Genomic DNA, 24,853 nt, shown 5'->3' with positions numbered 1-24,853 from the left:
CTGGTTAGCATCTCTTGACAGTGGGAAGCCTGAGGCTAACAACGGGCTCCCCTCACCGACCTGAGAGATGCTCTGCATTCCTGGTCCACTTATAAGATGATTTGTCCTCCCCTTCCAGGAACGCGGGCGGGAAAGCTGCTGGGTGTGGGTTGGCTAGAAGGCAGGGAGCACGGAGGAGAGCGGAGGGGAGAGGCCTGGGAGCCCGGGGCTGGCTGGGACATCACTGTCCCATGCACACGACATTGTCGTCGGGGACACACCCTCTCTCGGCGGTGGGACCTTCCTCTCCTTCCAGCTTCCCTGGTCAGAGATGCCTCATCAGTACCGTGGAAGCAATCCACAGCACTAACCAGGAGCCCGCATGTCGCCGGGTGCAAAGAAGGATACAGACGTGGCTCATTCCCCGTTCACAGAGCAAGTGCAGAGTGGCAGCCAGAGCTGGGGGCTGTAGAACGTCATTCTTTTTCTGCGGCATTCATCTCCAAAATCAGGCTTCCGTCCTCACAGCTGGTGCAGGGCTGAGGTCGGCCTGCGGGGAGGTCCCAGGAGTCTGGACGTCACCTCTGCGGAGAGGACGGGGTGAGGAGCAGCCGAGGGGCTGACCACGTGCTGCCCTGTGCCCGCCTGCACCCCAAGGAAGCCCCCGGCGAGGGGGAAACAGTCCTGAAGTAGGGGCGCCCCTCTGCCCTCTGAGACAGAAAGGAAAAGGGAATGATAGTGTGTAGGCATCTCCTCCCACCCTTGATTTCTGGCAGGTTTTGTCATCTTAGCCAAAATAACGTGAATATTTGGGCAGGTGAGCATTCATTCCAGTGACACAGATCTATTGGGTGCCCCTGGATTTCAGGTCACCAGGCTTGGTTCAGATGGGGCGCTCATGCAGCTAAACAGGTGGAACAGATGCTCTGGTAAGGATGTGCTAAGAGGCTGAGAATACGATCTGACGCTGCATGCAGATGGTGGGGACGAAGGGGACAGACACAGCCAGAGAAGGGCCCGCACGTACGGCCCAGGTGGGGCTAGTGGGCTCTGTCCTGCTCGGGCCAGCTAAGCCCTGCAGTATGTGTGATCAGAAGGACCAGACCAGCGACCATAGGCGGCTCCTTCTAAAGACTCTCAGTGTGACGACAAACTGAGTCTCTGCCTCGTCAGGCTGGAGCTGGCCGGTATTACAGCCTCATCAGCAGGAGAAGCACCCCAGACCCCACAGGCACCCTCCCCTGGGCCAGCAGCGGGGAAGCCCCTCTGCTGGGACCTGAGAGACGGGAAGCCCTCAGGAGGGAGAGAGCAGACCACGGGCCCACAGAAGTCCCACACACTGAGCGCGAGGGTGGAGGGGGCGCCCCCGGATCAGGCTCGCACCCCAGAAGAAGAGAAACGAGGGGAGCTGTGAGAACAGACAGCAGGTCTGGAAAATTATATTTGGAAAGCGGATGCATGGCAGGAACACGAAAATACCCATTTGACCTTTTGATTTCTTTCCATATGAAGAATTTGAATTCCATTTAGAAAAATCAAAATAAGAAAAAGGCTGAGATGTGTAGCTGTCTCATTCAGTAGATGCGCAATAAATATAATTCGCATTTCTCGGTGGCCCTCCTATCCTCCGACCCCCGCACCCGGCCGTCTGTGAACAGCACTGTGTTTGCCACCGCTCTTGCTCAGACGTCTTAACTGCCTGGGCAATGCCAAGAAGCAAAATATGCTGGATGATTCAGGACACCTGAAGTCTGATCCCAGCACAGTGCAGAGGATCCGTGGGGTATCTCTAAGCCAAGGCCTTCGGAGCCCTCGGACCCTCCGTGTCCCAGGCGCCAGGCGGATCACGGGCGTGAGGGAAGCAGGGCAAGCGTAGTGTGGGAGGGGCAGGGGAGAGGTGGGTGCAAAGCGGGGAGGGCAGACACGGACCCAAGGGCACAGATCTTCCGGTCTTTCAAGGGACACCAATAACCCCAATCTTAATGTAAATATTCCTGGTTTTCAAGCTGACAAATAATTTAAAATTTTTTAAATAATGGGGCCCCAGCAGAATGCATCTCCTGCTGAAGCCAGCCCTCTGAAGACCCACGTCCCCTTGGGACAAAGATAAGTGTTAGGTCACTTCTAAATCTCCGAGAGCTAGAGGAGAAACTTGGGTTCATCACCAGCTATGCCAAACCTCCCAATGTGAACTTTTTGACTCACAGTGATGGGATCAGTACAACATTATGGCCAAGATTACGGGGCGCTAAGAAAAGAGGACGAAAGGCCGGTATGTACTGGACGGGCTTCCCAACCACGCTACATCTTCAGGGCTGAGCGTTCACCTCAGCTGCGCCCTCCCTGCTGGAACCTGAGAGGCGTCCGGGTCCTGCGTCCCTGGGGCTGAGTCCCGCCAGACACCTCCATTTCCCGCTTAGAATCGGTGTTCCCTCCTCCGGGAGGACAGGTGTGCCGAGCACCATCGGACCTCCCAAAGCTCCACACAGCTGTCAGGGCCCCCAGCCCCCATGCGCTCAAGTTCTGCGTTTGCATGGCCTGCCCAGGCTGCGGGGATTGTCCGTGCCGGTGACCACGGCCCACCCACCACCATCTGGGACACTCTGGCCGCCTCACAGGACAGACACACGCCCCCCTTTCTCTCCTTCCCACATCCTCAGGCTCCCAGCAGTCTAGATCTTGGCTTGACACAAACCCTGGAGGCAGAAAAGCACCTGCTCCCTTCAAGTTCCTCCACCGGCTGTCCCTCCGGGAGCCCGCGGGCGGACGCACAGTCCTGATCAACCCATCCCGGGTACAATCAAGTGGCTTATTCCACTGACCTTCCCCGGGCCACGGCATGAGGTCAGTAGCACGGATGACAGTTCTGCCCTACGTGGTGGGACTTTGCCGTCAGGGACTCTCAGAGGCGTGTCTTCCAGAACACAACAGAGACGTCCAGCTGTGTCCAGAGTCCCTCCCGTAAGCAGCGAAATGGGGGAGATGGTTTGATTAAAAAAAAATCTGTCTGAGAGATTGAAATGCCTTCTTACCTGCTGGAAAAAAAGTGTCAGAGACATAAATCAATCTTTTCTTGGAGACAGAGGCTCATCCTTACAAAAACTGGCTATCAGATCAACAGAAACCGGACCTTTTGAAACCTATAAAGATAACCGTCTCTTGGTTATATGGCCCAGACCACTCTTGCCCTGTGAGTCCTCGCCCCAGGCTTTCCCGAGCTGTGTGCCGATGGACACTTGCCGTCCTGTCAGAGTGCCCCACGGACACTCTGTGGCTTTAATCCATGCATTTGAAGGCATCGAGAGCTTGGAAACCACAAACCCTAGCTTTTTGGAAGTCTACCTAAAATATAGGTAAATTGTCTCCACGTAAGGGGGCTTTCTGCTGAGCGAGCGGCACACGTGGGTGTGTAAACATGGAGAGGCTTGTGTTGACCCTCACACCTCATTTTGGGATAAACGGAGCCATCATCACAGCCAAATGCTATACACGCTAGAGCAGAGAAGAAAAGTCACACCAGGCCAGTTAAACAGACGAGCAAGCCTTGATTATAAACACACATGCTCTGGGAGGAGAGACCGAACCCACCCCCAGCGTGGCCGCCGCGGCCGGAGCGGACAGGGCCTGGACCACGACCAGAGGAGCTGGGCTGGGGACCCAGGTTCAGGCTAGCAGTGAGGCCTGGCGGGCTTCTCTACAAATTGGCTTAGCGGGACTCTTGGCAACACTGGGCCTGGTAGGACAAGGCCCCACCCGGAAGCCAGCCCAGGAGGCTGACCACGAAGTGTGGTCGTGGAGGGAGAGCCGCCCTCTCTATCCAGCCCAGCACGCTGCCTGCAGGGCCACGCGGTGAGGCCCCCGTCCGCCTGGGGGCTTCCGGTTCTCTACAGACAGCCTCAGGATTATTTTCACAGAAGGTTCTTGATCTGGGAAGATAGCACTCCTGAAGCTCATGGAGGGGACTGATACAAAAGAAAATTGGAATTTTATCATCACTTTCAGAAATCACTCAGGATAACCCCAAAATGCCTCTAATTTGTGGCTTTGTAGGACAATTGAGCAGCACTCTTGCTTATTTATCTAAAGGGCTTGCAACAAATAATTTGGGGCCTATTTTGAAGCTAAATGTGAGCTCTACTTAAACTGTCAAGTATCTTCCAATTACAGTAAACAGCCCTCTGAATATTCAGCTGTGAAAACAAGGATCGCTCAGTTCCGGTGCAGACGTGAAAATTGCTTAGTTTGCTTCTTTCAAGCAGTTGCTGTTTATAAATGCATGATTTATTTTCCTGGGCCCATCTCTGGTATTATCTACAAAATGAACATGTTTTTATTAGCAAAGATGTTTACAAAGAACCCCATTTGTAATTTTGTGTGCAATTTTACTTACACTGTATGAGACGTGCGTTCAACTCCAACATACCAAATTTGAATGTCTGTACAGTCCTTTAAAAATAGCTAAATGAAATGTTCACATGTTTTCTAACCCTCATAAAACACATGCTTCAGTCCCGATTACCTAAAGAAAAGAGAGCGCGCGAAGAGTCAGACAGATCTCAGGTCTAAGCTCACACTAGTTCACTAATTATCATGGGACATTTAATTTGAAGTGTGATTTATCATCAGACTTTCCAATGAGACAGGATCGTGAAATCTATGGTTTCAAATTAAATTCTATTTGGGACAATCTACGCAAGTAATTTCCCACACAAATGTAACCTACTAAGAATCCAGAACCGCTTCCTGGATTCAACCACTAATACGGATGTTAATTCTCTAATAATAACAACAAAAAACCCCTCTGTGTTTTTAGCAGATTGGGACAGGGGCTATTTCAGAGTGCACAAATTCTAAAAGTATATAAACACCTACAGCTTTGCCAGAAAGTACCCATGTGACTCTCGAGCGACCAGGTCTCCCAACCCCCCAAGAGGTTTCAGCTGTTGAACAGATAATGTCAGGTAATCACAACAGTACATGTTAAAGCTGGTGCAGTTCAACGCTGGCCTCCCCAGGTCCCAGATTCCTTAAAACATTCGTTCAAAACAACGGCAGCTTATGGGTACATCACGTCTCTGAGATCCAGACATTCCCAACGCTCAGGGGCCTTGGCAAAACAAGACAAAGCAAGAAGCTAAAGATCAGGTTTGGAATAGACGTTACAGACCTGAGTTATTGACAAGACTGTTGCTGACCCGACACTTGAATTGTCCTGCAAGCTGGGGGGCGTCCTTTGAGGAGGAAGATGGCACCCGAGACAGGGCAGACTGTGGGACCCCCGGAATGAGGACGGGAAGGCGTGTATGTCCTTGGAAAGGGGGCTCCCCTGGAGTTCCCATCGGGGAATGCTGCTGCAGGGAATAGTCTTCCATGGATGTCCCAGACCCGCCTGGCCCTCCTGGGGCCGGTCCCGGGCGGCCTGTGGACTCTGCTCCCGAAGCTCCAGCCCTGCAGGCTGCTCCCAGACAGGCCGCATGCGGATCACAGATGGCGCGCGCACTGATCCTCAGCTCCCTCCCCCTTGTCTGGCTCCACAGAGCCCCTTCCTCCCTACCCTGCACTATCCTGACCAGCGAGGTCCATGCAGTGATGACATCGTAAGGCTCTGCAGCTGCCTCTGCACACAGCGTCCGTCCGGGGACCTAGGTCATCTCCGTTGTGTCCTGAGGCTTCACTGGCTCCATGTGCATCCGTCCAGGGCTTGGCCTGCATGCACCGCCTGGGCCCGAGGTCTGTGGCAGCCTGGGGACACGCTGCTCCCCAGGGAGTGCCTCATCTGCAGGCTCCGTGGTCTCCGGGAACTCAGTTCATCCCCAGTGGGTGGCTGTGACTTCACGTGTGCTTGGCTCTGTGCTGGGATGTTCTCCATCCCTCGCTCGCCCTCAGGGGAGCCCCAAGATTCCGAGATCCCGCCAATCTAAGAAGCTGCGGGTGTGGGGCCTGCTGTCTGGGGAGCAGAGCCCCCCAGAAGAGTCTCCTCTCTGGGGAGCTTCCAGAGACCCCATCTGCCCCTGCTTTGCTGTAGCCGGACAACCACTCCCGGGAGGAGAGGTTCCTCTGTGCTACCGCGTAGCTGCTGGCCCTTCTCTTCATCGTCCGTGGTCCCGCGGCCGTGGCATGGGGACAGGTGCGGGGACTGACCCCTGCCCCATGCTCCACGTGAGAGGCTAGCCAAGCTACCTAGCCTCTGAGCTTCAGGCGGCTGCCTTCTCAGAGCACTTTGAGAGGTCACCTCTGGGGTCCGCTCCGGCTCTAACCTGGCTGGATTCTATGCACATGAGCATTCCCCAGACCCCATGGGAGCACCCCACATCCAGGGCTCACGCTGGTTCCCTGGTACCCCGCCAGTGACCAACTGCAATTTCCACTCACAAAGCCTCCCCGTGGGACCCAGTGCTGCATCTGCACTTGACCCTGCCTCACCCAACCAAGCGTGGCATCTACACGTGACCCCGCCCCATGGGATCAGGTGCAGAATCTGCAGGCAACCCCTCCCCACGGGACCCAGTACTGCATCTGCACGAGACCCTGCCCCACTGGACCGAGGGTGGCATCTACACGTGACCCCACCCCGTGGGACCCAGTGTGGGATCTGCACGTGACTCCACCCCACCCGACGAAGTGAGGCTTCCGATCGCAACGTTCCCCCCATGGGACCCAGTGCAGCTTCTGTAGGTGACCCCCCATGGGACCCAGTGCTGCATCTGTACTTGACCCCGCCCCAGCGGACTGAGCCCGGCATCTGTCTGCACACGACCCCGCCCTGTGTGCTTCTTAAACTGGCTGGAAACGGGGGTGAAGGTTTTATATGAACTGTTATGCAGAGTTTTAAATACTAAAGAAAGAGCTAGGGCAATAAGCGAAGGAGCCAGGGGAAATAACCAAAATTAAAGATGTTCAAATCAGAAGTTAGCAATGACCTAAGCTTTTTTTTTTTTTTTTTTTTAATTATGATTCCACTGCTTCCTTGGGAACTGAGAAGCCCTGGGTGGGAGAAGTTCTGATGCCTCATGCACTTCTGATGACAAGACACAGGGCCTGCTTCCACCTGGACAAGGTGCACACACGACAGACTGTAGATTCTGGGATTGGGTTTTTGGGCTTTGTGCCCCCCCCACACTGTACGTGATTTCTTTTATTTTCCCTGTCTGTCTCTTCTCCCATCTTGTTGGAGGCAGGGAGGCCTCCACAGCCCAGCGTGGTGCAGAGCTGCCCCTCAAAAAGCTCGCGAAGGCATTGCAGACGTGAGCCGCATTGATGTGGCGGGGACATGGGCCCCAGAGTCAGCCAGACTGGAGTTTCAACTTCCATGTTTGATGGTTGTGATGTTTGTAAAGTCAGGTAACCTCACAGTCCTGGGTTTCTTACTAGTAAACAGGAGATAAGAGGGCGCACAGCGGTCCCCAAGGCCACGGCCGGGCCAGTGACTATCAAACGCGTAGCACACGGCGTGCGCTCAATACCCAGCAGACGTCATTAACGGGATGCTCTTCTCTGAGCCCTGACACCTCCTAACAGGGAAGCCTGACATCAGCTTTATGCAGGACTTTGAAGGACCTCGTGGTTCATCACTGGTGGGAATGTCCAGCCACGCTGGAGGACAGCTCGGGGGTTTCTCACAGGGCTAAACACACTGGAACCCTACGATCTGGCAATCACAGTCCTTTGTATTTACTGTGTACAGGTCCACACACAAACCGGCACTTGGATGTTTCCAGCAGCTTTATTCATAATTGCCAGACTTGGAGGCAACCAAGATGTCCTTCAGCAAGTGATGGATAAATAAACTGTGATTCATTCAGGCAATGGAATGTGATCCAGCGCCGAAAAGAAATGAGCTATCATGCCATGAAAAGACATGGAAGAACCTTAAATGCAGATCACTAAGTGAACAAGCCTTTTATCACCTCACAGGCCCAAGAGTCAGAAGTCTGGGCATGGCTGGGCCGGCCAGGGGGGCTCATCCCGGACCCAGCTCGTTCAGATCGTTGGCTGAATGCAGCTCCTGGAGGCTACAGGGCTGAGGGGCCAGTCTTCGCTCCCGGAGGCCATGGGATGAATTCTTTCCTGCGATCCCTGTGACCCCTGCAGCAGCCGTGGGTGGACCGCCCGCCTCCCTACCTGGATCCTCGCTGAGTCTTCTCTCTGCTTCGCTCTTCAGGGTGATTAGGTTAGGCACACCAGATAAGCCAGATGCCTCCCCTTTTCTTAATTGCATCTGCAAAGCCCCTCTGGCCACACAGGGTGACACATTTAGGTTCCAGGGACTCGGGTGTGGACACCTTTGGGTGGTTCTTCAGCTCAGCACACATGAGTGGTGCCAAACTGCTGTGATTTTGGTTTACTTGCTACAGCATCCGTTGTTACCCCACTATAATCCCTTCCCCATTCTCCGAGCCCTCTCCTCCTGGGAACCTTGTGGTTTAGTGGAAGTGGAGAGAAGACCCCAAGTCCACACCATGCCTCTATCCCTTTCCATGTAGATTTAGGGCAAGTTTGGGAACACTAACGCCTAAAGTGTCTCATCTGTAAATGGGAGTAATGTTAATGTTATCTAACAGATGTTTTGAAAAGTGATTATGAGCACGTTATTGCTGGCAGGTGTTGACTCAATAAATGTCACTCTCTGCGAGGGATCTCCCTCTGCTCAGATGCCCGCTGTGTGGGGACTGCATCCACCAGCCCGTCCATGGAGGCTGTGCCTCCCCCGGCTGGGCCCCGGGCCCCTCTGAGCTTGCCCGCACTCACCGCATAGCTGGGGGCAGCCCCAAACCAGGGGTGCCTCCTCAGACCTGTAAAGACAGATGCTGAGGCATCCACAAAAATGAAGAAGGAATGGAATCCAAACATGGCCCACGGTGATGGTCGCCGTCACCCTTTCTCTCCACTGGTGGGGAGGTGAACCACTGGCTGGCAGAGCAGAGACGTGGGAGTCCCCCTCCACCAGGCAGCACCACACTGTGACCTGGGGACATGACTTGGCGGCGCCAGGACGCGTGACTGAAGAAAGGAGGGACCCCCAAGTTCAAGCCCAGGAAGCAAGAGAGCCCTCCCCTCGGCGTTCTGCTGCTCCCTGCACCTGCTCAGATCCAAAGGTTGGGTCCAGGAAATACGGGGAGAAAGTGATCATGAGACACCCCAGCCCTGCGTCTGGGTCCCTCACCAGGCCCTCTGTAGGCCGACCACGTGAGGCCATGAGCGAGTCCAGGAAGTACTTGCTGTTAGGTGTTTGCTGCTCATCACAGGTAGGGGGCTGACACAGTGGCCACCTCCTTTCAGGTTTTACCCATGAACAGACGTAGGACAGGACATCGGTAATCATCTTTGTTTCACTTGTCTTAATATAATTCCCCGCATAGAACAAGATTCTCAACAAACGTCTGGTGACCCAAGAGTGGACAACGCCCCAGTGCTCACTGAAGCATCTGTGAGCATTTACCTAGGATTTTGCTCCAGGAAGCTCAGGGAGTGCCTTGCATGCATCAGGGGAGGGACATGACAGAGAGGGTCTCTGCGTCCTTCCTCCACAGGTCGGGAATAAGGAAGAGGGTGGTGAAGGCAGGGGCCCCTACCCTGGGGAGTCCCCAGTGCCCGGGGTGGGCCAGGAGCAGAGCGCGGTGACCTGCTCCAGCCCGGGGCAGTGCCACATGGACACCTGCAGAGCAGGCACGTTTACAAAGGGACAGATGGTGGGAGAGCACATCTCAGAACCTGGCGTTCCCAGCTCCCCGGTCCACGGCGTCCAGCAGGTAGCGATGCTCCGGGAATCTGGACCAAAGGGAGCGAGCTATGGGCCCCAGCACTCCAGAATTCTCTCAGGGAAGAGAGAGTCCCCCCACATTTGGCATCCGAATGTGTGTGTCTCTGTGCGTTTTAGGTTTTCATTTTTAATTTTGTACAGCACCAAATGTTAAATGATTTTCTTCAGTCGAGTTGCAGGGGTCTGTGCTCTCTGATAAACGGGGCAAGCGTTTTGTCAATGGCTCTCCCTCCTAGAGATCCGTCGTGTGCCTTTCTTCACGTCCCAGACAGGATGGGAATTTGATAAGCAAAGACGCCCTGGGGCAAGCTAGTAAAGATGGCCATTATCATTTATTAAAGCAGGTGCTGAATGAATTGGTCTTTTTATCGCAACGTGGATTTACAGTGCACTAGGCTATCCATTTTTCAATTTGGTGTACTGCCGCTAATAAATTAACAGATGTCGATTGATTTTTTCCCCTCCAGTCCCCTGTTTACACCTGACAGGCCCCACTTTATAGCTGAGCAGTTATTTGAAGTTATAAACATTATAATTAGCAATTTTTTAATTAGGCTGACAATTAACAGGAGATTTGCAAAGCTGCTAATTTGACATGTCCTACTCTCTGTGGTGTTTATGTTAACCACAACTTGAGTGAATTCAATTGAACAGAACCATGGTGTCTGGGAAAAAATCAATCTCCGAAGAACCTTTTCTCCCACTTGGCTAGCGCCATGGCAGTTCAGACAGGGAAGTGGGAATTCAGCGTGATTTCACAAGATAACAACATGAACAATGTGAGCCGAACACAGAACGGTGCATGAGATGGAGTTCAAAGTGCCCCACACAATAGCAGTGTGCTTAACTGCACTGAGGTGGGGACTTGGGTCTCGCAGAGCTCGAGCAGCATTGTGGCTGTGTCCCAAACGGCGCTGCCTGGGCCCGGGGGCCTCCAAGACCCATGTCACCAGGGCGTGCTGCAGCCAGCCGGCAGAGCCAGAGACAGAGAGAGACAGCTAGAGAGAGACAGCTAGAGAGAGACAGAGAAGGGGACAGAGAGGGAGAGCAAGAGAGACAGAGAAGGAGAGGGAGAGAGGGAGACAGAGAGACAGAGAAGGAGACAGAGAGAGAGGGGAGAGACAGAGAGGCAGAGAAGGAGAGGGAGAGAGAGGGAAGGGAGAGAGACAGAGAGAGTGAGGGAGAGCCAGAGAGACACAGAGAGAGACAGAGAGAGAGACAGAGAGAGAGGGAGACAGAGAGAGGGAGGAAGAGAGAAACAGACAGAGACAGAGAGAAACAGAGAGACAGAGGGAAAGGGAGAGGGACAGAGATAGAGACAGAGAAGGAGAGGGAAAGCAAGAGAGAGAGAGATAGAGACAGAGAAGGAGAGGGGGAGAGAGAGGAGGGAGAGAGGGAGAGACAGAGACAGAGACACAGAGACAGAGGAGAGGGAGAGAGAGAAGGGAGAGAGGGAGAGAGAGACAGAGACAGAGAAGGAGAGGGAGAGAGAGAGGAAAGAGAGAGAGACAGAGAGACAGAGATAGAGAGAAACAGAGAGGGAGAAACAGAGAGAGACAGAGATAGAGACAGAGAAGGAGAAAGAGAGACAGAGGGAAAGGGAGAGGGACAGAGATAGAGAGGAGAGGGAGAGCAAGAGAGAGAAGGAGAGGGGGAGAGAGAGGGAGAAACAGAGACAGAGAGAGAGACAAAGAGACAGAGATAGAGAGACACACACAGAGACGGTGTCTCTGGGTTTCCAGGGACTCTGCTGTCTTTCCACCGACGTCTTCCAAACAAAGGCAGGTTTCGTGATTCTGGACTTCTGATTCTGGAGTTCTAAAGGTGCCTTCAGCACACAGGAAAGACTGCACCTAAATCCTCGGAAGTCTTCGGAGATGTGTTCCTTGGTAACTGTTTCTGGCGAAGGAGAGGCCACCTTCGGCGAGGTCGTCTGTCCCGGAGGCTGTGTTCTGGGGCCAACAGGCATGGTGTACGGTCTCCATACTCTGCCAGAGGCCAGAGAGAAGCAGGAGAGAAGAAAGGATTTGAAAATTTTCCGTAAGATGAAAAAAGAGTGTTACTTTTATTGCGGTTTTAAAAAGAGGAAAGAAATCTTAAACATGAAAGAATATGGATTTTTCAAATTCCATGAGTTTTTCCTTGCTCTCTTTTCCCAGGGCTAACTACACTTCCTATTTGCAGTGAGGAACCCGTTAATTAAAATCTGCAGCACGGCCAGAAACAGCTTATTGAAGCTGAGATATGCCGTTGAGCTTTGATTAATAACATCTCACTGCTTTCATATTTTTTTTTTTTGAGAGTCTAGACCTGAAGAAATTCGCCACCTAGAGATGCAGAATCGGAAGACCTCCTCTGAGCCGTGCACTAGTCGGCACTCTGTGCTACGCATCGCCAACAAATGTAGCGTTTCGGAACACGGCATCGCTGCATCAGATAGGGGCCCCGTGCTCTGCGGGCACCTTTGCTCAAAAACAAAACAAAGCAAGAAGTCACGGACAGCACTGCTTCGGGAAGAGGGAGTTTCTAGATTCTGTCCTCCAGCCGCTCGCTTCTCAACGGCTGAGCCCTGCCTCCCCCGGCCTCTGAGGCCTCTACTCCTGGGCGGGGCAGAAATCCCAGCGCCCTCTGCACTACAGGAGAACCTCTCCTTGGGAATGATTTTAAAATGCTCCCCTATGACAAGCACATTACTTTAAAAGTATAAGTTATAATCATTACAACTAATTTGATATCAGTGAGCACATTCGCCTGAAGAAATTGTGTTCTAGGACAGAGTCAAATTCCATGCTCATGGTTTGGCCAACTTGCAAATGTGAAGAATTCAAGACCTTGTGTGAAATCAAGGATAAAGGATACATCGGTCACAAAGTTGTACACTTTATAACATCGGGAAGCATAGTGTTCTGTGTGGTCGAGGGCCATCCCTCCCTCCCTCCGTCTCTGTCTCTCTCTGGACCCATGACGGGTGACAGGTGATGGGCAGTGGGGGGCCTGAGAATCCCAGTGTCTGAGGACGTCTGGGGTCCTCAGATAAGCATAAATTGTTTGGAACACTCTATTAATGCAAAGGAAATTATTTTAAAATACTTTCCGGGATATTAATTGATACCCATATGGGCAATCACGTGCCTTCAAAAGGTTAGATCATTATGTGTATTCTCTTTAAAAAAGCAGGGAAGTAAGTAAAACATCCCAGAAATATATTAATAAAAATGCTTAAAATTTTATATAGAACTTACTCTTAAACCGCTTCATTTCAGTTACCTGAAAAATTAAATCCATGCATTATTTTATGGAGATGAAGTAGACCCATGAGATACCATTGTGCGTGCGTGATCCACACCTCCCACAGAGGATGCGCAGTTTCTTTCAAAGCAAGAGTTACAGGAACCTACTAATTCATAAGCTTGCATGTAATGTGAATGTGGAAAATGGATCTCTTCCCTTCCTCCTCTGGGGGCCTTGATGCTCACGAGGCTGCTTAAGAACAGAGATGCAATCTAAAACATTCCAGCAGGTGCTGGCCGTCAGGCAGACCCTGGCCGCGGGGCTCCCGGGACAGCCTCCAGTGGGGGGGCGCTTTCCTAACAAGCTGGGGACTCTCCAGCTTTCACTTGTTTTAAACCAAATTCCTCGTTTCCTAATGTGGTTTTGCACATCCTCTCTGGAATCAATCAAAATGTACTCTGACGTAGGGAAGAGATGTTTGAGAGTAGGAGAGATGTCAGCGCCCCTTTATCTTGACAGTTAATGACGCGGGACACTTTGGCAATGGTTCTGTTAGAATAAATGGCTGATCAATAGCAAATTAGTTACAATTAAGTGCACGTTGCAAGGTGTTTGCCGCTTACCGATTAAGTGCTCACTTCTAATGGGCCCAACGAGCGTTACAGAAACCACCTGGGAAGGCGCGTCTGAGAACAGCTCAGATGCCTACTTCCGACTCTCCGGGCTTCCTTCGGTCCAGGTGGTGAAGGAAGGCGCCAAGGCCCCTTCAGGCCTTGGGGTTTCCAAAGTGCACCTGATTTCTTCAGCACTGTGCTTTGTTTTAGGAAAACCTCCAGTTCTAGCACTTTCTCTCTCAGGACTATGACAAGTGGTCACAGATTGAGCGGCTGGGCTAACAGCCACCGAGCTCCCCAAGAATGCCCCTAGAGAAGGCTCAAGAAGAAAGCTGCCATCCATCGTCCCCTGCACCTCTGCCCCCAGGATCAGGACAGACTTCTTTGGACCCCTGCAGTCCCCCTGTCACTCCAGCCCCACCCTGGGGGGAACGTCACATTGTAACCGAGTGAAGGACCATGAAACACAGTGCAGCTCTGCGTGCCGAGCACAACCCTGAAGTGTCACAGTGGGTGGCCACGTGGACACATAGGGTCACCCTGAGAGCTGGGGTCTGGACCCCCACCAGCCCCAGAGAGGGGATTTGTAGAATCGGGAAGAAGGAGGGGGACTGCAGTCTCTGAGCTCAGGCCCCTAGAACTCTCCGTTGGCAGTGTCCCTGCTGTGATCACTAAGATGGGGCTTCGTTCCCTGAGTGCTGGCTGGGTGTCAGGAGCAGCCCCTATGGGGACACATCCCGGACAACATGAGAGATCTTGCCCTCATGGGACTCATAGCCCAGAGGGAGTGGGCGGACGGCAAGCAATACACAAGACTCTGCACATCGAGGGCTATGCAAGCTGGGGGAGCCGGGTAGGGCTCGGGGCACAGGGACATGGAGGGAGTCAAGCTTGAAATGTCGAGGTGTGGCGGGCAGCCCTGAGGAATGGCAAGGTCTCAGCAAGGACCCGAAGGAGGTGACCTCTGGCCAAGGGGAGCAGGGGGAAGTAGGTGGGAAGCAGAGACCAGCACACGTCAGAGCAGGGTGCTGGAGAGAATGGGGCAGGGGTGTGGACAGTCCACCCAGGGCCCTGTAGGACACCGTGAGGCCTGGGGCTTCTGTTCTGAGCAACGCGGGGAGCCCTTGCTGGGTTCCAGCCACAGAACCCTCTGACTTGGATTTCAGAAGGGTCGAGTTGGAGCTTGGACAGGTAGAGCGACATGGGGTGGGGGTGCATCTGCAGGGGGTGAGGGGCTGGGTGGGTGGGGTGACCTGGGGGTGGCTGCAGGGGGTGAGGGGCTGGGTAAGTGGGGTGACCTGGGCAAGGCTGTGCAAATGGGCAAGGCTGTGGGCGTCTACTCCGCCATGAGCTGGAGCAGCAGGGTCTCGGTTTCCCTGTGCTGGTCATTCCAGGATTAGCCTGGGAAACTTGCCCTGCTCCTCACCGCCTTGGGTTAAGGACACTGCAGGTGGAGGTGCATGACACGGGTCCCAGGAAGCCAGTTAGTATCATCAGGACGGTGATCATTACTTCTTTCATCCATGAATTCATGCGCCTCCCCCCGCTGTACCTGATGCGGCTTGGGCCCCTGAGCTGAGCCTCGGGGGATCGCCAGGTAGGAAGGACATGCGTGGGCAGGAGGCATTGTCCAGGGCAGTCAGCAAGCGGCCAGAGCCGGTGGACTGAGACTCGGGGTCACACAGCTTCTGTGGAGCCCCCTCGCCCTCGGAAAGCACACGCAGCCTCCTCTCCAAGGGGCCACGCTGGCTTGTGGCGTTGTCATCCTTGAGCACAAATGGGGCACGAAACACCATTCTTGTTGACCGAGAAGCATATTAAAAACCATCTCACTTAGGTTTCAAAGGAAAAGGAAATCAATTCTTTATCATCAGTTCAATCTATCAGGACTTACTGAGGCTGTTAGGCACATGGCATTGGCCTGGCCCTAAATTCACAGAAATTCAACAGTATTTTGCTGAAGACAAGACCAGGTGCGTGGAGCCTGCATACCCACAGCTGTCTCGCCTGGAGACACGAAGGACGTCAGTCTAATGAAGATTACCGAGCCGAGACTGAGCATCAACACTAGGCCCTCCTGGCAAAGCCCCAGGCCGGCCTCCCACCGCAGGCCCCCTGTCCCTGCCGGCGCCCTGCAGGCACCGCCCCTCCTCACCCCCTCCCGTCTGTCTCTGGGCCCAGGCAGGTGCCCACAGGGTCCCCCGCACGGCCTGCCTCTCATCATGGCACAGCCTGACGTGGACATAGACGCACCTGCTGCTGGAATCCGGATAAGCACTTGCAAGCCCCGTGACTGAGTGAGCGAGCACTTCCTGGAAGACGTGGGTCTGGAAAGGTGGGTCAGAACAAGCCAGGCGAAGAAGAGCCGTTCTGTACTGCATACAAATCCGTAGTAACAGGTTACTAGGATTCAGTGACTGGTTGTTATGTTTATTTGTCTAATCCAGGACTAAAAATAGAGGGGAAGGTAGGAGGGGACTCCCCTAGAGAGAAAACAGGTGGTCAGGATCAACAACACCGGGTCATTATCAAAAACAGGTCATAAATAGCTCTTGTTGTCCATGCTGTCCAGTGCTGGGAAAACCATCTGCAGACGGCTGAATTTCAGGAGGACAGGAAAGGCCTAAAGAGAAACAGAAGAGAGAAATGTGCTGCCCCCGAGGGCAAAAGGAAAAGAATGAACAATAACATAATAGTAACCCCAATCCCATCAAGTGATCCTTACTGGTAATAGACACTCCTGCACAAAGGATCCCTCTGTTAGAGAATAACACCATAGAACAAAACTGGGTATTTATAATTCACGGGTCCTCCCTTGGGAGCACATATCATCGGGGAAGAAAGGAATACAAAAGGGAAAAGCCCGGCCCGGGGTACAAAGTGGGTGCTACCAGCTCCAGGGGACCCCAGAGCCAGCCTGAGCGTCACGCTGGATGGAGGTCAGTCCCTTCTGCTCACGGCCCTGTCCCTGCAGGCCACGTACACAGCAGGTGCTCAAGCAGCTGCCCTGGGCGGCCTACACCATCATCACGGGCGGCTGAGCTTTCTGGGCTGGGGCCAGAGCAGGGGTGGGGGTAGAGATGCCCCCCTTTCCTGCGAGAGTGGCCAGAGGGCCAGAGTAGATTTCATTGCATATTTCGTGTGCTCCCAGAGCATCAGAGATACCAGGTACCAGCCGGAACTCACCCACCACAACTAGAAAAATACAGGGTCCAGGCTGACGCCACAGCCTGATGACGGGACAGTCTGCTCCCATTTAAATCCACTTTATTCATCGTGTGTTACTGTTAACTTACTGTTTGTCCCTTACCTTTGCTTTTTATCTGTATTTTTCTTGATTGTTTCTCACGAACTGACATTTCCAACTGATCGTTTCCTAAGATAACATTTAAACGATAAGCATTTGAAACGGAGGGATGAGACAGCAGTGTCTCCCACTGAGAGCAGGCTCCCTTCTCCCACTGCGGTGCGCTGGGGTCCCCGTCCAGGCGGGAACCCCCCGGAGACAGCCAGGGCGTAAGGCTCCTAAGGCTTACGGAAGAAACAGCACACATCATGGCACCACCTGTTTCTTCATATTTATTTTTTAATTTAATTTTTTACTACTTAATTGAGGTCTGACTGACATGTAAAAAAGTTGCATGTGTTTAACGCAACTCGGTGAGTTTGGGGGCACGTACACACTGTGAAACCACCACCACCAAGGCCACGGCATGCCCATCAGCTCCCGGAGCCCCCTGCAGCCCCTTTGATGGTGGTGGGGATTTTCCGGTAAAAACACTTCTGCAGGACCTGCTCTGTAGCAGCTTCCAAGGACACAGCACGGCACAGTCACCCAGAGTCAGCGTGCTGGACGGGAGATCCCGAACCTGCTCGTGGGGTAGCTGGAGGCCTGTGCCCTTGGAGCTGCTCTCCCCGATCCGCGACCCCAGCCCCCGCAAGCGCATCTGTTCTCTTAGACTCCTCGGAGCAGTGGGACCGAGCACCCACTCCCTCCTTGGATCGATGCACCCGGGGCCACTGAGCTCTGGACCAGGCGCCCACTTTGCCTCCTAGATTGTCATTCATTGCGCATAAAGCGCGCCTCTACCATGGCAGTAACTACCAAGGACAGTGTCTGCCCCGAGCTTCTGTGTTGGGAGAGGTGCGTTTAGTTAACCAAGGACTGGCCTCCGGATTCATGAGCAGCGGGGCCAGACAGGTGAAGCGGCTTTGTCACCACGCGGGGCAGCGGGCCATCGCGGAGCTGAACAGGAGGATGGCAGCCCCCCTGTCCCACGCAGTCCGCCGTTGTGTTGCGCTGTCTCAGGGACCTGCCGGGCAGGGGCCCAGGCGTCTCCGCAAGCCTCGCAAGACCGAGGGTGGCGCACAGCGGGGGCGAGCCTGGCGCGGCTCCAGAAAGACCCTCCTCCTGAGCTGTTTGTGTGAGCGTGGGAGGGCTGCTAATGGGGCCATCAGACCCGCTCATTGGCTAGTAGTTTAATTAGGCCCATCTGGAGGGGGCTGCGCAGACTGTCACAGCTCCGAACCTGGCAGAGCGGTCCTTTGTCACCCTGCGGCCCCTGACCGCACGCTGGCGTCCCAGCGCCATGCGGAGCCCAGCCCTGCTTCACGTGGGAAGGGCTGGGTGTCGGCGGCGCGTGGGGTTCTCCTTGGCACCAACGAGAAACACGCCACCCCCGGCATCCTTGAGAGGGTCTCGTCCAGGAGAGACAGGGCTTCTGAAGGTCGGGCTGATACTGTCCTGTCAGCCCCGTCCTGATAGAGTGGAGGGCTGCCTCCACCACACACTCACTCACACTCACACTCACACGGTCATTCACACACTCACACTCATTCACACACTCACTCTCCCACTCACAATACTCTCACACTCACGCTCACACACACTCTCGCACACTCACACACACTCACTCTCATACTCACACACTCTCTCACATTCACACACACTTACACTCTCTCTCTCTCACACACACACACACACACACCTGTCAGCGTTTCCTGGTGGCCTTACCACTTAAGGAGTCCGACCCATGGTGACGATGAATCCTCCAGGCATGTGTGGCTTTTTTAAGTGTGTCACATTCGCCCCCGGCCGCCGTGGAGTCAACGTCCAGCCTGTGTGCCCCCTAGGGAGGCTGCGGCAGGCGGGGGGAGGACCAGAGTTCCCCGTCCTGAAGGGTCCTTGCTGACAGTCATGGGGGGAGGGTGCCCCATGGAATTTAGGAGAGTAAGGGACACTGTGGGGGCCGAGAGCGGGGGCTGTGCACACGGTTAGACCCCCTTAGCTGACTCGTCCGTGCTGGGGGCTGTATGAAGTCCACAAAGGAGAGACGTGGGGAAAACTTGCATTTTTAGGTGGTTGTGGTTTTTCAGATGCGCGTTACAGGTCTGCTCCCCTGGCTGTATTTACGAGGCCGCTTCCTTATTCTTCTCCCTTTTGTGTCTTTTCGTTTATCACAAGCTCTAAAGTACTTGGCTTGTCAAGCACTTCATCAAGGTGTTTACACCTCCTCGGGATGAGGATGCTGACTCGAGTAAAAGCAGGTCCCACCGCACACCCGCCACGCTCTTCCCTTGTAAGTGGACGGGCCGGAGCCAGTGGCTTCTGCAGACTGTAGGGCTTCTCCTCCTTGCAGAAAACGTGGATGCGTATGAGCCCACCTGCAAGTCCCCTACGTGTGGAGCTGCCGGTTAACGGTGCGGAGGACGTGGGACAAACCTGGGTATGGAGAGCCCCAAAGCAACTATCACAGATTCTGTGGGGCGCCCCCTCTGCACGAAGCAGCAAATAAACACTATTTTAATTGCCCACCAATATCTGACATTTTAAAGTCCCTCAAAGAGAGTCTGTAGCCGTGTCCATAATCAGATGACGGTACAACACTTCACGAGCAGTCCCCCCTCTCGTGGGAAGGTCAGCCTTGCCGCTAGGCTGGTCGGCTGGAGACCATGTGCACGAACACTGTCCCCAGTGTGTCCACGGGCTCTCAGAAATTGCCTTAGGCATTGCTGGAGTGGGGAGTGGGGTGGGAGGGCTGGGGTGACTGGGTGATAGACACTGGGGAGGGTATGTGCTCTGGTAAGCGCTGTGAATTGTGCAAGACTGTTGAATCTCAGATCTGTACCTCTGAAACAAAGAATGCAATATATGTTAAGAGAAGAAAAAAAGAAGAAGAAGAAGGTAGCAGGAGGGGAAGAATGAAGCGGGGGAAATCGGAGGGGTAGACGAACCAGGAGAGACGATGGACTCTGAAAAACAAACTGAGGGTTCTAGAGGGGAGGGGTGTGGGAGGATGGGTTGGCCTGGTGGTGGGTATTGAGGAGGGCACGTTCTGCATGGAGCACTGGGTGTTATGCACAAACAATGAATCATGGAACACTACATCTAAAACTAATGATGTAATGCATGGGGATTAACATAAGAATAAAAAAAAAAGAAATTGCCTTAGGCGATTTGGGGCATGATCTGTGCAGGTCACAGATCTGAGAACTTGGTAGAACCTAAGAGACCATCTTGCCTGTGCCAAAACATACTTTCTACGATGGTACAATGAAAACCAAGCAGATCCGAGGGTCGGTGAGCTGGAAGGTGGAGGAAAAGCCAGGAGAGGGAGACTCGCCCCATGGGCTCCAGGGCGCTTGTCCCGTCAAACCCAGAGAAGCTCCCCACTGCATCTGGCAGTCTGACCCAGGTTACAGGATTATTTCCTGTGAAGTCGTCAACAAATTAGAATTCCTTTGATGGCCCACCTCTCCTATAAAGCATCAGCAAGCAGTGGAAATTCATGTTAACGCTGTATGGAGCACGTTAGCTGCTGGGAAGCAATGGGGACCGTAGAAGGGAGACGTTATTGCGGTCAGGACAGAGGCAAACGTGGTGCAGGCCGGGGCCGTGTGTATGAGAGGACAGAACAGGCCATTCCCTGTGTGTGGGGATACCCAACAGCGCACTCACAGTCCTGTTGGGCCTCGGAAAGTCTGTGAGTGGCGCTGATCTATGTATGATGTGGTCTCAAACCGAGTGAGTCACTGGGCACAATTCAAAGGTCCTAAGAAAAATTCTCCTTTTTCTGAAACTTGTTCCACATGAGCAAATTATGTCGATCTGAGCAAGTATGAATGGGAAGGTCCCAGTCACTGTGATTCAGTTTAGATCTGAGAGCTGGGTCCACGATTTGGTGGCTTCGCCCGAGCATCTGCCTTCTGGAGATTGCTCTAAGCACCACCTATGATGACATCCTGTAACGCACCTTGGCAAGGTCAGGTGTGAGCAGTGCCCCAGCCCGTGGTGAAGAGGTTACAGGCTGTGGGTCACCACACGCACCACGTAAGCACTCCACGCGTGAGTTTCCCCTGGGAACCGGATTGTGGCGTGTCCTCTGTGGAGCAGTGGTGTTGGCTCCACTGCCCAGGGCTAGAAGATGCTGCCAACACAGACGACATATAAAAAAGCAGTCCGTAAAGGGTCCTCCCTTTGCTTCCGAGATGTTGGCATCACTATTATTAGATCTTGTGGGACACTGGAAGGAGAGGTTTGTCTTCTGCATATGCATGTAAAATAGGAAGACAGCTCAAATAGCATCCGACATGGGCTGTGTGACTCAGTGGTCCCAGGAGGCCACAATCTCCAGACTGAAGATCAGTACAGACCCCATCTTGGGCACACACTTATTTTCTAAGTTAATAGATCAGGGAGGGAGGATGCAGCAGTTTTATAAAACGAAGGAAGTAGCATGAGAAAAAGCCAAACAAATATTTCATAGAAACAAGTGTTTTTAAAATGCGCTGTTGCCCGGTTCCTAGCTAGCGTGTCCCTGGGCTGGTCCAAATGGCTGGAAGAGCCAGGTGGAAACGCAGCACTAGGCACTCCCCACCCCACACCTGGGAGCGTCCAGTTGAAGAAAGATGCTCTGTGCCTGGTTTTGAGAGAAAGGGTTAGAGATGAATGCTCCTTTGAAGAGGGTACCGCTGAGGAAGAGGGCTTACTTCAGGGAGCAAAGAGGAGAGTGCAGGGCAGGACTGGCCTGAACCTCGTATAATCATCCGCACAAGCTCAGAAGGCCAGAGAAATGTCACACTTTCCTAAAAGAAAGAAAGAAAGAAAGAAAGAAAGAAAGAAAGAAAGAAAGAAAGAAAGAAAAATGGGAGCAGAAGCTTTTTAAAACCGTAAAAAAGTATTTGTTTCTAAGCTTTCTGCTAACAAGGCTGTATGTCTTTAAACCCCAATCTTGTTGGATTTCCCTAAATTATTCCTCTTAGAGAAGACGTGTACATATGCACTTAGAATTTCCTGCATCAGCTGAATGGTATTTCAGGATCATAAATTAGGCCTTCCAGCTCTGACGCACCCTCGCTAAATAAAGTGGAATGTCTTGCTCTGTTTTCGCGTGGGGCCAGCAGCACCAGGAGCCACCACCAAAGGGACGCATGCCATCTCACCACCTTTCCTGCAAAGTTTCTGCAGAGACCTCTAAAACCTTCTCTCTTCCCAATGTTTCTGAAAAAGGCATCGGAATGAAAAAGCCTCAAACTATTCATTTATCTTGACGAGGGTCTCTACGGTTATATATCTTTTCTAATTATGCCTCAAAAGGAACGTGAAGCTGTAATAAATAACGTTAGCAGTGACCACGGAAATCGTGGGCGTGCTAATGGTAGTGGGTGTGTGGGTTTCTCCTCCCAAACTCGCGGGCCTTCCCCGTTCCTGGCCCTGCATGGAGGCTCGACGTGCACACCCCGGAGGGTGGGGGGCAGCTCCTGATGGTTAGGCGCCCAGACAGCGGCGGGACAAGCGGCCACACCTGCACACATCTGTAGCATCCACGGAAGCCCACAGCACTTCAAAGTATATGACACGGGCCTCCCCACACACATTACAACAAAGAAGAGGGAAGGTGGGGGGTGCCTGGAGAGAGTGAGCCGGCAGACGGCAGAGAATTTAGAAATGGACAGAACTGTTCACAGTGAGAAGGGGTTGATGACATCAAGGGCCTTCGATTCCAGATTCCAGAGCGCCGCTCCTTGCGGGACTGGGAGATTCGAGGTTCTCTGCCTGCCTGTGGGCTCAAAAGCAGGGTTTCATGGACCCCACTTCCAGCAGTGGGAGCCCACCAGGCCTCAAACCCAGTGCCCCTACCACTGGCCTCAAAGGCAAGCCCCTCTCCCAACATTAATCAGCCTCCAGAGTCATTGGGGGCTTTTCTTTAAGTGTCTATTTTCTCTCTTCTTACTCAGTAAGAGTAATTTTCTGGACACAGATGATGCACAAGCATGCACAGGAAACACCGGAGCCACGTGAAGTCCCTCAGGGTCCGCCCCATCTCGGCACATGTGGAGGGCTGGAGGCTCCATCCACACACGGCTGGGTGATGAAGCCCAAAAGGGCTCAAGTGCAGCAGGAATAGGGACCGGTTCAGGTTAGGCTGGTACAGAGAACCCATAATTTGCAGAGAATTTAGGCCATGTCAATAAATTTGGAACTATTCTAATGGAAATCCCTTACAAGCTTCAAGCTAGCCCGGGCAAACCCTTACCCAGCCTTACCAAGTCAGCATAAATACCACTTCCACTGGGGACTCTCCTGACCTCCCTGCACAAGGCTGGCGCTGGGGCAGTCTGTCCCCACGGTGTCCTTCCTGATGCTTCTTACGGTTGTAACTGTGTGTCTATCGTCTGTCATTCCTGCTAGAAGGTGGGCTCCCCAGAGGCAAGGACGGAGTCAATCGGCTTGAGTGGCTGCTTTTGTGAATGAATAAACTAGTGGATGAAGGAGAATGAGGAGTGGGGCACAGATGTTTCAGGCAGAAGAAGAGATCATGGGTGTTGGTGTGCGGGCATTACAATGGATGGTGTGCAGGAGAGGGAGCATCAGCAGCACGACGTTGCTGGGATGGAGAGGGGACAATAGGGAGCCCGGGGCAGGCAAAGGTCAGGTTATGGTCCCACAAAGAGCTGGATCAGAAGTCACAGAGTCTTGGGCAGGTCTTTCCACTGGTGAAGTGGACATGCACGCAAGTCCCTAGTGTGAGCTTTAGTCTTGTTTGAAAACATCCTTAGACCAGGTTAGGAAGCTGCTGTGATCTGACTTGGTCTTCAGGTATGTGCTATCTTCTTCCTAATTCAAGAACTCGGGGGTGAGGCTTTTACCTGGAGAGTGACTACATGGGTGTCTTCTACCATCCGCTGCCACCCAATGGTGTTGACAGGGGTGGTGAGAGTTCCAGTGGACAAGCTCTCTCTGGGGTCTGCAGACCTGCGTGCATCTCCTACCCCGAGTGCATCTCATCCCTCCGCTTGGGCGTCCTCAAGCTCTCTCCACTGCTTCAGCCCCGCCTGAGACGTTAGAACCAACCCAGTGAGCTGAGCCACAAGCAGACCTAGGGGAGCGATGGTGGCTGACACCAAGTCAGTCCTCTACTGCCCGCCCCTTCCTTAGCCCCTGCAGGCATCTGGCCAGCTCTCTTTTCTGGAGCATATTTCCCACATGTTGAGGTTTTTGCCAAAAATCTGTTTCTTGTACATCCAGTAACCACGTGAAGATCCTACTTGACCAGAAACTGGAATCCTACATCCTGCCTCCCTCTTTCGCAGTGTGTTTGCCTAGACATTCAATTCATTTTTGAAAGAGGCTGTGAAAATTAGCATGACAGAGTCGCACTTGAAGAAACTCTAGGCATCGGTCTCCTGTCACATGCTTAAACATGAACAAAGCAAAATGAAAAATCCCAGACCTCAAAAAAGAGAAGTTGGATGCCACTGCCACCTACCACTTTATCCAAAAGTCATTTAAAAGGCTCCCTGCCCTTTCTAAAAGTGTGAGACTGTTCAGCGCGGGGAGCTCTGTGCAGCTCTTCTCGTGCAGGCAAGAAAAATTGCATGCACCGCGGCATTGTCATTGACTGTCCGCTCGGGGCTGGTGCCAGGCAGGACAAGACAAAGCTCTCGTGACGGCAGTTGGAGCAGCCTCACATTTCTCTGTCACTGCCTATGATAACCTGTGTCACTGCTGGTGTGTGCTCATTTTGCTTTTTCAAGGAAAAGCCTGAGCCCTGTGCTACCTTCCCTCCGCTCCCCCACCCGAGTCTCCATAGCCAAGCGAGGTGATAGATGTAGGCAGCTAAAAATAGTTTGTTTTGCATGTAACATACAAGCAAGTGAATAATTTTCTTCTGTAAGCAGGATGCCCAGGGACAAGGAGAGCTTGGTGGCAGCCAGGGGACGTTGATGGAGTGCTGCTCCTAGCGCAGTAAATCAGCAGTGGCGTAGC

General features: G+C 53.1%; 2 protein-coding genes across 2 annotated transcripts in view; one reads left to right on the top strand and one right to left on the bottom strand.

The window, feature by feature from the left end:
- Positions 1–24,853, top strand: part of ADARB2 (adenosine deaminase RNA specific B2 (inactive)) — a 375,765-nt gene that overhangs the window by 37,605 nt on the left and 313,307 nt on the right. The window lies entirely within an intron of this gene.
- Positions 10,027–16,018, bottom strand: LOC145721406 (uncharacterized). Its single transcript, XM_081819132.1, has 2 exons — positions 15,838–16,018; positions 10,027–11,727 (listed from the first exon to the last, which is right to left on the bottom strand). Exons 1-2 carry the CDS (start codon positions 15,963–15,965, stop codon positions 10,752–10,754), a joined length of 1,104 nt encoding a protein of 367 aa, XP_081675258.1. The 5' UTR covers positions 15,966–16,018; the 3' UTR covers positions 10,027–10,751.

Source organism: Leptonychotes weddellii, chromosome 5 (genome assembly GCF_054177405.1).
Source record: "Leptonychotes weddellii isolate Sample4059 chromosome 5, ASM5417740v2, whole genome shotgun sequence".
Classification (NCBI taxonomy): domain Eukaryota; kingdom Metazoa; phylum Chordata; class Mammalia; order Carnivora; family Phocidae; genus Leptonychotes; species Leptonychotes weddellii.
Note: the sequence above shows the minus strand (reverse complement) of the source record. Positions and strands in the feature narration are given on the sequence as shown.